The 12,867-nt window shown below is 36.8% G+C and overlaps 1 protein-coding gene across 3 annotated transcripts in view; it reads right to left on the bottom strand.

The window, feature by feature from the left end:
• The window catches only part of LOC306864231 (cell adhesion molecule 2-like), a 389,175-nt gene that overhangs the window by 73,082 nt on the left and 303,226 nt on the right, over window positions 1-12,867 (bottom strand). For all 3 annotated transcript variants that reach the window (XM_079408079.1, XM_079408080.1, XM_079408081.1), the window contains one exon: window positions 2,592-2,741. In XM_079408079.1, coding sequence (XP_079264205.1) covers window positions 2,592-2,741 — 150 coding nt within the window. The remainder of the gene's footprint in view (window positions 1-2,591; window positions 2,742-12,867) is intronic.

Raw genomic sequence — 12,867 nt, 5'->3', positions numbered from 1 at the left:
AATAAGACAACATGACTATTGTAGTATTTGACTGTAAAACAAATGAGTGTTTAAGAAAAATAACCATTTATAAAAATATAATATAATACAACCATAACATTAGAATACTTATTTTGACGGTGTCTAAACTGTCAAATGTCAAACAATCTCTGAGACACTGAAAACACAGATCTTGATTTTGATTGTGATTATGTCAAGTTGCACAGAATTTGCACTTTCATTGCGGATGTAAAACTACGAGTCGCCTGAAACTTCTGAAGACGTCAAACAAATCAGTTTGCCTTCCATAGAAGAAAGACAGACAGACATGAGGCAGATTAAAAGACAGAATTTTCCTCTCTGAGTGATAAAATTGTACAAGACAAAGAACTAAAAAGTCAAAAATAAATGTTTCTAAATCGGAGAGAACATTTTAAATCACTCATTGGGATTTCATGTTTCTGACAGTTTGGGAGAAGACAGCATAAAGCGGCTCTATGTAGAGATGGAAGTCAGCTGCCTCTGAGCACAAAGTCATCACCTGAACGCATAAATCAGCCACTCAAAGCTAATTGTTATTCTATTTCCATGTATTCTTTGATCACGCCATTCATGTCTGAGTCGGTGTGGGCCAGGAAATACTAAGCTATCTTTGACACATGGATCTTTTATAAATCAAAGGATATTTATTATCTGGGGAATTCTCAGATATGGAGAGCCACAATATCATTATAAAATCCAATCCACCGGGTGTATCGAATACGTCCCATGATTACTTCCACGCAAAAAGCTCTGCTGACATAATTAACGGGGCATTTGCTGAGCCTGTGATAACGCTCCTGCTCCGTATTGATCTGATCTGGGAACAGTTGATATCTTTAACGCTGCAGTGGAGAGTCCTTTAAATGGCTCACCTCCCATACCTCATTTATCAAATATAATCTGTTAGTATTCCACAACATTAATCAAGCCGCTGTCCCACTTTCTGGTGTATGTGCGTGTATGCACTCTCATGATTGTATGTGTGGGAGTCTGGGAGATTGTCTAGTTGTTGATTTTGCGTCTGCTCTTGATTAAGGGTGTTTACGGGTAAAAGTGTGTCTTATAAAGCTTTGCCCGGACCAATATTGATTCTCTACAGAAATTTATAGCCAACAAATCATACAACAGGTGAACACAAAGCCATTAAAACATCCAGCTCTGAGGGGAAGAAAAACCAGATGATGTATTCCACTGTTTATCTCAGACAATGAGATACAGCTGTAAATCTTTGTACATAAAAATGTGATTCTGAGACTTTCTTCCAAAACCTAGTGAGTTTCCTCATTCCCTACGGCCTACGTAGTCTTCAAAGGCAAGACCCTCCCAACTAACAAATACATGTTCTGAAAACATCGGAACATTTGGAATATTTTGTCCAGTTTTCTTTAGAACATTATTTAAAAAGTTAGTACAGCTCTTTTCTAACCTTTGTTACTTAACGTATAACATTCTTTGAATGTTTATTTGTAATATTCCAAGTACGTTATTCAGCACATATCAATAACATCATAAGGATGTCTTGAGAATCTTCTTCTAAGAATGTATTCATTCAGCAATGAGATGAGAATGCAAATTAAATTTAAATGTTATAAGAATGTTCTATAAATATTACTTTGAGCATGTTTATCTTGACATTTACCTAACCTTTATGTTATAAAATGTAAATTGTGCGAATGCTCCCTATTAGCAGGGCTAACAGTCGTGAAACGAGAAAGAAGTGAGAGAAAGAGTGAGAATAATGTTTAAATACTCTAGTAATCATAAATATAGAAGGCCCTTTCAAATGTCAAATTATTTTGCACTATTATATTGATACTTTTCAGTATTGTTTATATTATATATTATAATTTATAAATGTAATTTCTCGTTTTGTTTGCCATCTTTAATAAATTTTTCACTGAAGTGTTTCCACCATCATGGATTTATTAATTTATTTTTTGTCACTTAACATATCCACTATGTTGCTTTTATGTTTTCAATCAGTTCACCACCATATTAAATGTTTTTTTTTTTTTCACTGTTTTTCCACCATCTTTGATTAATTAAATTTTTTTATTTAACTTTTTTTATTGAGCTTATCTACCATTTTAGATTTACATTTTCACTGAGCTTGTCCACCATATTGGATTTAATTTTTTCCCTCAACTCATCCACCATCTTGGATTTAGTTTTTCGCTGAGCTTTTCAATTACATTACAGTACATTTACTCATTTAGCAGACAGTTTTATCCAACGCAACTTACAAATGAGGACAATAGACGCAACAAAAACTAACAAAAGAGCATTTGTTGCCATTTTCATAATTTCCCGCCATTTTTGTGTTTATTTATTTAGTTCTTTGTGAACCTATGAGGATTTAAAATGCTTTAAACAGAGCTCTCTAGGCTTTGGAACAGATTTCGCACAGTTTATATACTAGCTGTCAGCAATCTGTCACTGCAACCCATCTAAGCAGTAGTAAAATAGCACAATCTCTTAAAGTTCCTCTATTAAAATCTCATTCAGCTGAGGTCCATCACCCACCTAATAACACACAAGACAAAGATATGAGTTTAGAGGCGATCACTCACCTTTCTTGTCCCCAAAGAAGAGTGTCTGTTGTGCAGGGTTTGACCACTGGAGGGAAGTGTTGTCATTGTGTTCCACACGGCAGGTCAAGTTGGCTATTCCTCCTTCTGTCACAGTCATGTTCTGGACGATAGGGAACTGGCTTTGGGCTCCTGGAAGAGACAGACAGAAAGTGTGTGAGAGACAGGCACAACCACAGCAACATACTGTTCAACCTTTAGCATGAACGCCCAACATGAATCTATGAATAGAAAGAATGAAGAAAACGATGAAAAAGCCAAAACACAGCAGCACCTAGGAAGAGTAAAAGAGCTCTTTCACAGAAGTTCTTGTAATATTAATGCCACGTAAAAAAAACACTAAGCATTACAATGTTCAACTGAAAATATACAATCCAGTCAGTCAAAGTGACAGATAATGACTATTTGTAACACAACCTCTGGCTATAATGCGTTTTGCTGAAGCCCAGAATACGTGGTTTGGTTTGGTTTGTGGAAGAGTTGTTCCAGAGAGGCAAAGTGGAAGAGAGCTACAGTGGTGTGAAGAAGTGTTGGTCCCCTTCCTGATTTATTTTTATTTTTTTGCATGTTTGTCACACTTTAATGTTTCAGATCATCAAAAAAAATTTAATATTAATCAACGATAACACAAGTAAACACAACATGCCGTTTTTGAATGAAGTTTTTTATTATGAAGGGAAAACAAAATCCAAACCCACATGGGCCTGTGTGAAAAAGTGCTTGCCCCCTAAACCTAATAACTGGTTGGGCCAACCTTAGCAGCAACAACTGCAATCAAGCGTTTGCGATAACTTGCAATGAGTCTGTTACAGCGCTGTGGAAGAATTTTGGCCCACTCATCTTGGCAGAATTGTTGTAATTCAGCCACATTGGAGGGTTTTCAAGCATGAACCGCCTTTTTAAGGTCATGCCACAGCATCTCAATAGGATTCAGGTCAGGACTTTGACTAGGCCACTCCAAAGTCTTCATTTTGTTTTTATTCAGCCATTCAGAGGTGGATTTGCTGGTATGTTTTGTATCATTGTCTGCGGCTGTAGAACCCAAGTTCGCTTCAGCTTGAGGTCACGAACAGATGGCCAGATATTGTCCTTCAGGATTTTTTGGTAGACAGCTGAATTCATGGTTCCATTTATCACAGCAAGTCTTCCAGGTCCTGAAGCAGCAAAACAGCCCCAGACCATCACACTACCACCACCATATTTTACTGTTGGTATGATGTTCTTTTTCTGAAATGCTTTGTTACTTTTACGCCAGATGTATTGGGACACACACCTTCCAAAAAGTTCAACTTTTGTCTCGTCAGTCCACAGAGAATTTTCCCAAAAGTCTTGGGGATCATCAAGATGTTTTCTGGCAAAACTGAGATGAGCCTTTATGTTCTTTTTGCACAGCAGCAGTTTTGTCTTCGAACTCTGCCATGCAGGCCATTTTTGCCCAGTCTCTTTCTTATGGTGGAGTCATGAACACTGACCTTAACTGAGGCAAGTGAGGCCTGCAGTTCTTTAGATGTTGTTGTGGGGTCTTTTGTGACCTCTTGGATGAGTCGTCTCTGTGCTCTTGCGGTAATTGTGGTCGGCCGGCCACTCCTGGGAAGGTCCATGTACCACTGTTCCATGTTTTCGCCATTTGTGGATAATGGCTCTCACTGTGGTTCGCTGGAGTCCCAAAGCTTTAGAAATGGCTTTATAACCTTTTCCAGACTGATAGATCTCAATTACTTTCTTTCTCATTTGTTCCTGAATTTATTTGGCTCTCAACATGATGTGTAGCTTTTGAGGATCTTTTGGTCTACTTCACTTTGTCAGGCAGGTCGTATTTAAGTGATTTCTTGATTGTGAACAGGTGTGGCAGTAATCAGGCCTGGGTGTGGCTAGAGAAACTGAACTCAGGTGTGATAAACCACAGTTATGTTTTAACAGGGGGGGACAAACACTTTTTCACACAGGGCCATGTGGGTTTGGATTTTGTTTTCCCTTCCAAAAAAAAAAACTTAATTTAAAAACTGTATGTTGTGTTTACTTGTGTTATCTCTGATTAATATTTAAATTTATTTGATGATCTGAAACATTAAAGTGTGACAAACATGCAAAAAAAAAAAAAAGAAAAAATCAGGAAGGGGGCCACTGTATTTACATCTAAACATGGGTGAAAAGTATAGAAGGTGAAGAAAAACTCAATGCCTTCAGAAACACAAGATCTGTGAATAAAGTTTTAGGTCTGTTTTCAAAAGCAACCAGATGACAATAAGCAGCTTTTGTGGCAGGAGTTCTACCTGGAGGAGTTAAAGGAATTGAGGACATATCAGAATAAAACTAAAGTTTTTTATTATTATTTTTTTTTTAACCTGCAAAGCCAGCACAGTGCTGTTAAGGTACTGTGCATACCTCATTGCTTTTGAACTGCCACCCTGAGTCAATTTGCTGCATGAAATTTTTCATTTTCTCTTTAAAGTCAAAGGGATTTTTTTCCCCAAAAATTTCCTGAGTTAATATTATTAGAAATATTCTTATTATATAATATTACTATTAAAAAAACAAAAAAAAAAAAACTTAGAAATTGAAAAAGTCATGGCGCCCCAAAGGTCTTTTTTAAAGGTAGGCACACAATAAAATGTTACATGAATTCAAACTTATTAAAGGGATAGCTCACCCAAAAATTATAATTCCATAAATTAATACTACCCATAAGAACCATAAGATATTTTTGATGAAATCTGAGAGCTTTATGACCCTATATAAACAGCAGTGTAACTACTACATTCAAGGCCCAGAAAGGTAGTAACGACATTATTAAAATAGTGCATGTAACATCAGTGGTTTAACCTTAATTTTATGAAGCTACGAGAATATTTTTTGTGTGCAAAGAAAACAAAAATAATGACTTTATTCAACAATTTCATATCTTCTGTGTTAGTCTTCGACACGTGTTAACGAAAGTACCATCACTTGTAGTTTAATTAAATTATGGTTGAACAATTGATGTCACATAGAATATTTTAATGATGTCCTTACTACCCTTCTGGGCCTTGAACCTGTCAGTTGTGTTGCTGTCCATGCAGGGTCAAAAAGCTCTCAGATTTCATAAAAAATATCTTGAAAGTGTTTTCCGAAAGTCTTACAGTTTGAAACGACATGAGGGTGAGTAATTAATAACATAATTTTCATTTTAGGGTGAACTATCCCTTTAAACGCTGTCACGTTGTACAACTGGAACCTGCTTGGTTCGAAAATGAATTCTGTGAATGGCACTTTGTACATCGCTACACTATTGAAAACAGAAACAAAAAAGGACGTCCCCTAAGCACCTACAAACAACAGATAAGGGTCGCTCGTGAAGGTTTAGCTCAGTGAGAAATAATTCACAAACTGACATCCATCACGGCACCCCAGGGCTAGACAGGCAATAACAGATCACCTTGTGCAGGGAGGGGAGCTAATGAAAAACTGTACACACACACACACATACACACATATATATATATATATATATATATATATATATATATATATATACACACACACACACACACACACACACACACATATATATATATATAAAGACAACCCTGGAGAGAACATGATAGATGAATAATCTGTATTTATTTAAAGTGAAGAAGTGATGACTCTCACAGATCAGAGGCCAACATCTACAGTGCCACCGCTGCCAGACAATGGTACGTCAGGAGAGATGAAAAATGTTTGAATGTGATGTAATAGGCAAAGGAGAAGGACGAAGACACGATAGAAGATAAACGCTGTGTACTAGCCAAGCAAGTTTTGAATGTGAAGTCATTTTTAAGTCCTAACTCAAAGAGAAATTATGAAAATAGCAACCAGTCACCCACAGAAGTTATGGATTAAAATGCGAAAGATGTGATTTAGCGCATGATTAGGACACGGCGAGCACAGATTGGTGGCTGATGAGAGAAACAGAGATCGACGGGCATCTGGTTAAATTCAACTCTGCAAATTTAGCATCTTTTTCTGTTCGCTGCTAATTGCAGCGTGTCACAATTAGCCTGATTTGAGAGGCTGTCCAGATATGGTGTAGCTTCCATAAGAGAACCAGGAGGACAAGAAGGAGTGAGTGAGAGAGACAGAGACGGAGAGCTGCTAAGGGCCTCTCCACAGGCTTCCTGACAGAAGAGCACGTCGGCCAGCTGTGGTGCTTATTTCTTTTCCGTGCCTCTGGCAGTCATATTACATACACACACACACAAACACTGAGGAGGCGTCGATTTGGGATTTATTTAATTTCCTCGCTTGTATTAGTGAGACAGAAACAGTTGCATATTCCACAGTCTTGATTATTATGAGCAGAAAATATTATGCTATTGTACTGTAGCTTAGCACTGTTATGCTAATGATGCAACTCAAAATGATTTATTTGCAACAAACTTTCAGATAACGTATGATCAAATCTGAAAACATGAGATACGGGTAATTTTGCGAAAATTTTGGCCAAATATTTTCCAAAACAGTTTGGCTTGTTCATGCAGGAGCAGAGTTCAGTTCTGTTTGTAGTTCTGTGTCAGTGTGACAAATCTGGATTCTGTAAATGAACCATAAATTCCTATTAATTCATAAGAACGTTTTGCATTTTGAGAGTTTAGTAAAATGGAACTGCAATATTTGAACTGGTGGTGGACCAATATTATTATTTTTTTTTTTGATGGCCGATGTCGATATCAAGCCAAAATCTTAAAAATAATGGTTACAAAAAGGGGGTTTGGAAGTGATGCAATAAAATACACAACCTTTCTGTGAACAGAATCATATTTTCCTTGTGAAAAATATTTGAATAATCTAAAGAACATTTTCCCACTATATAGAACCTTTTGTGGATTGGAAAGGTTCCATGGATGAAGGTTCTTCTTGGAACTATCAATGCCAACTTTTATTTTTGAGTGTAATTAATAACTAATTTTAGGGTGAAATATCCCTTTAAATTAAAAAAAAACTCAAACTGAATTTTGAGAGTTTAGTAAATGAAAATGAAATATTAGCAATACGTGTTGTATATTCCATCAGGTCATAATGCACATGGGGTTTGAATGGCTAACTATATCATCTGAACCCTTTTCTGAGTTTAAATAGTATTAGTAACGGCATGCTAACCAGCCAAAACATGACCCCATGGTTCGCTTCTCTGGCTCAGGGGTCATATGAGACAGTATAGCAGGTCATTTATTACCTGATTAAGGTCTACTATAGACCACAGCATTACAGGCGGAAGAAGAAAGAGACAGAGAAATGGATCTATATTACTCCAGGTAGGCAGGATACATTATTCATCTGTGATTTGCATGAAGCAATGCCTGCCAGCCCCTGTCTCTAGTTCTCTCTCTGCTTCCTTGATCTTCTCCTGCCTCATTTTCTCATCCCCATCCCTCATCACTCTTCTCTCTATAATCAGGAGAAAGGGTCAAGATCCATGGGAAATCAGTGATGGGAAACTGCACCAAAACTGTAGGTGCAAATCTGGTTCTATTTTTACACATATGCTTGATAACAAACAATTAAGATTAACGAAATGTGTCAATTTAAGAAATCCCAGGAGGGCCCAAACTGTGTGAATGCAGAAGATGATCACTGAGGTGTCACCATTCAGGAAGAAAAAGAAAAAAGGAAAAGAAAAAATATCTAATTAGGAGTCTGGTATTGATCATTATGATTATGTATGTCAGCAGCATCTTTGGTAAGTCTGGACAGTAAATAAATAAATAGGAATGTATAAAATTGTGTACAGCAGTTAGGCCTTAGACAGGCTCTTTAAAGTCCTCCATGGACTACCCGATCTCACGAATGTGCATATAAATAGTGCGCCAAATAAAAACGAAACATATTGTCCATTTTTTCGTATCAATACCATGAGTTTTCATTTTTATTTTGGCATGCTATTTATACGCATTTTCATGAGACAGGGCTGCCATGGACAATTCATGCTGTTGTTCAAGAGAGTCCGTCCTACTCACTTTACACTGGAAATATGTAAAATTTTGGACAGGTTTTACCATTAATGCAAAGAGCATTTTCGAGATGTGCTTCCAGCTATTCAGAAATGCCTCTTATTTTGCATATTTCCAGCTAAGAGTGCTTATGAATAACAAACAACTGCTGAGAGACACCTGAAACTACCCACAATGCTAAAAACATAATACTTTAAAACATACAGGGGAAAAAAAATGCTTCAGTTCAAAAGTTCAAAAGTTCGTGCAAAAGGTAGCACGAACTTGAAGAAAAATTAATACATGACTGAAAAATAAAGCTGTTTCTGGCATAATGCACAATGCTATATATAATTTATACGGTATGCATTTGAAAGGTCAAACCAAAAATTAAGCAGACATATAATAAAACAAACAACAACAACAACAAAAAATAGTTTTGTTCACCTTATTGAACTACACATATTAAACAATGAACTAATATTAGTAATTAGTAAGTAAAGTTATGGATTTATCAGATTATTTTAGGATTAATTTTACCTCTTTGCTAGGCAGAATTGAGAAGAAACAGTTAATTAAGTTGAATAATATATAAAATTATATAAAAATATAAAAATTTGTTCATTTTAAATGTACATGAATCCATCTACTTTGTAATGCACATTCCTGATCTTACTGTTCAGAAAATATTAAGTTTTACTCAATACACCACATTGCAGAAGTATGGGTTAAAAGTAATGGGTTAAAAACATCAAATGACATTGAGTGTAAAATCATAACAATGAGCTAAAATAATAAATATATTACAAACTACTTGATATTAAATTGTCTGATTGGTTGTGATTTTTATCGAGCCAATCATTGATGAAACTGAAATAATAAATAGTCTCTGTATTAATTTCTCTGTGGCAGAGCTAAAAGGTTATTCAAAGAGGGCAGTTTTTGCATCTACTGTATCTAGTTCTTTCTGTTTAGTGATCCAGCTCTTCGTACACTTTGTGTGTTGCGATGATTTGATCAACACCAGTAAGCTCATGTGTCGACTTAATAGAGTGGTGAGGTGAGCCCTTCTCTCTGGTCAGAGGCATTTGATTGAAACGGATCTCTCCTGGGATCAGGCCTGTCTAATGCTGCTTGAGCTCTCTCTCTGTATGTATGCCTCCCATTCTCCTCTACCACTCTGTGTCTCCTTCCTGCAAGTACGTCCCTCCCTGTCTCTAAACTCAACGAGCAAAATATAAAATTAGCTCCAGCCTCTCCGAAACGTCCTCAATATCTCTCCCACTGGGAGGTAGAAAACAAAGAGAAAATGTCTCATGTGACGTAAAGGAACTGACATGCTACTAATTTCCAAGATTTTCCTTATTTTAATATTAATTAGCATAATAATTGTGTGAAATCTTAAAGGAATAGTTCACCTAAAATGATGTCATGTCTTTTTTACTTACTCCTTTAAACTCGAAGACTTTACAAGTACAAAGTCTACATCTATTAAAATAATAGACAACACCTTGCTTTTCACTTCTAACAGACATATTATATAATGTAATTTAAGCCGCACAACTGACATTTCGCAGCTCTTTCTCACCCTCAATCTGCTAATGTTTAGAGGCTCTCACAACATTTGAGATGACGCAAAACATGAATCAGCTGCATGAGTGATCTGTCTTGACTCTTCAAATCCACGTATCTCCGTAACCTTTCAGCGGAGAACAGTAACATTATGACCTTTAGCAAGTATGCTTTAGCTCGCTGAGACGCTGAGGCCAGCCTGGAGGTAGTCATGCCCTTGACTTTTAGCCTTGACCATGCTGACAGAAGATAAGCAGCCCAGTTTTCAGCACAAATCAGCTATTGTGACACTTTTTGCTCATTTAAACAGATTTAAACAAATCACGCAGCTCTGTACCACTCAATATACTCTGGTCTGGAACGCCACAAACACAGAAAAATGGAATGATAAACTGTTAATATCTGTGTGCTGTTGGACTGTCCATCAACACTCTTGGTATGATAATTGTGACCCTGGACCACAAAAACAGTCATATGATGCATGGGTATATTTGTAGCTATAGCTAACAATACACTGTGTGGGTCAAAATTACCGATTTTTCTTTTATGCCAAAAATCATTAGGATAAAGATCATGTTCCATGAAGATATTTTGTAAATTTCCATACCATAAATATATCAAAACTTAATTTTTGTTTTGTAATACGCATTGCTAAGACATTGGACAAATTTAAAGGAAATTTTCTCAATATTTAGTTGTACCCTCAGATTCCAGATTTTCAAATAGTTGTATCTCGACCAAACATCATCCTATCCTAACAAACCATACATCAGTGGAAAGCTTATTTATTTAGCTTTCATGTGATGTATAAATCTGAATGACTGGTTTTGTGGTCCAGGGTCACAATTGACCAATCAGATTCAAGGGGTGGGACTAGCTGCTGTTTAACAGTAAATGTGTGGTAGATTCTTGATCAGTTATTGGTGTAATGTATTTGCCTGTCATTTCAACAGGAATCCATACAATCAGCAGTCTAACATTAGGGTGAAACAGTTTCCCATGAAGATTTTGTTCAAGTTACAGTTGGTTGTTCAAATTTGCAATGTTGACCAATAGAAAGCTGCTTGGTTTGAAATTGACTTCTTTGTATATGTCAATACATTTTTGACAACAGACAATGAACCTTTTTTGCCCACAAAATATTTTGCTTCATGATCTGACTCTTGGTAGGTGGAATCAGTTCAATGTGGACTGCTGTTGATGGATAAACTAATTAGGGTGAATTACTCTGGCATGTAACCTCTGGTTTGATATGACACAAATAGAGCACTACAAATCCTGACATATGTGTGGACCAATTCTGTCAATGCCTGAAAGTTTGGTTTAATCTACCATCTCAACTAGACATCTCTCTTGGATTCAACCTCATCATTCGCCAGACCAAATCAAACAGACTAATACAGGTCTTAAGTTTACCAGACAGAGCCAGTCCAAAAAAAAACACATCTATTCGGGTACAATGCCAAGTGTATGTTCCCAGGATGCTGTGTGCCAGGCATGAAGTGCATAAACAGGTGCCAATTTGGCGAGCCTTGCCACGTGCTGACCATGCAGTTCCAGACCAGCTTACCAAAACACAAAATTCTGCTAATTTTTAAGATGCGCTGACAGTTTTATGGTGACAAAACAGCAAGAACTCAATGCTTTGGTGTTTGGAAATGCCTGAAACATACCTTTAGGAGACTTCTGTGGATACAGCTACACTCCTGTGAGTCAAGGTAAGATTAATACGCAGAGTTCTCATCGCCGTGGGTGGGCGTCCCAGTGGGAATCAGTAGGGGCACTAGTGAAAATGGAGGTGCTAATCTTTGATATTCTTTTCATTCAGCACTCACAGTCTTTCCCTAGGGCCGAGAATAATGTTTGAGGAGTTAATTAGAGCTTTGGGACACTAAGCAGAAGAGGATGAAAGACACTGATTAGAAGTGAATAGTACAGCCCAACTGATTTCAATACACCCTGACAGTGTTAAACCAGATTACTGCTCTTAAAAATGCCCTCGTGTCTGTTTGTTTTGTCATTTTGGGAGGTGTTGTGAATGTCCTTGTCATGACTATGACCTTCTGTTTGGTAAATCTAGACGAACACTGTGCGGATATCACTGTCTAAGACAAATTTTGGGGATTGTAGAAGATTTTTCATTGCAGGCCAGTCTTGGACTGCTTAGTGTGTCATGTTCACCTACAGACCATTAATTGCCTTCATCTAATCTTGGACTCCTGCGGATTTCTGGGAAAATTGTAGGTCACAGTCCTGCAGTGCGACTGATCCTGCGACTACCATCTAATAAAGAACCAATCAACAACTAGATGCACAGCAATACATGAAGGCTCATATGACACAGTCTACCAGGGGTCACATTGTATATGTATACAGTCGTAAAGGTCAGTAAAGGTCACATGATCCTTCAGATAACATTATAACATGCTGATTTTCTCATATTCTGATTATTATATTCAATGTTAAAAACTAAGTTGTGCTGCTTAATCCTTTTGTAGAAACCGTGATACTTTTTTATGTTCAAACATTTATCTGAAACAAAAAATCTTTTGTACCATTATACGCATCTTTCATAATACAACATACAAATTCAAGAATATGCAGTAACAAAAACTAAATTCCATGTTGTCTTTAACAGTGAATTGTAAACTAGTGTCAGTTTTCCCAAAGCTACCCCCATCTGCACTGGGTCAGCCAAACAGATAGAAAATGTTGCTATATTAGGATGGTTTACCACA

This window comes from Barbus barbus, assembly GCF_936440315.1.
Source record: "Barbus barbus genome assembly, chromosome: 45".
NCBI lineage: Eukaryota > Metazoa > Chordata > Actinopteri > Cypriniformes > Cyprinidae > Barbus > Barbus barbus.
Note: the sequence above shows the minus strand (reverse complement) of the source record. Positions and strands in the feature narration are given on the sequence as shown.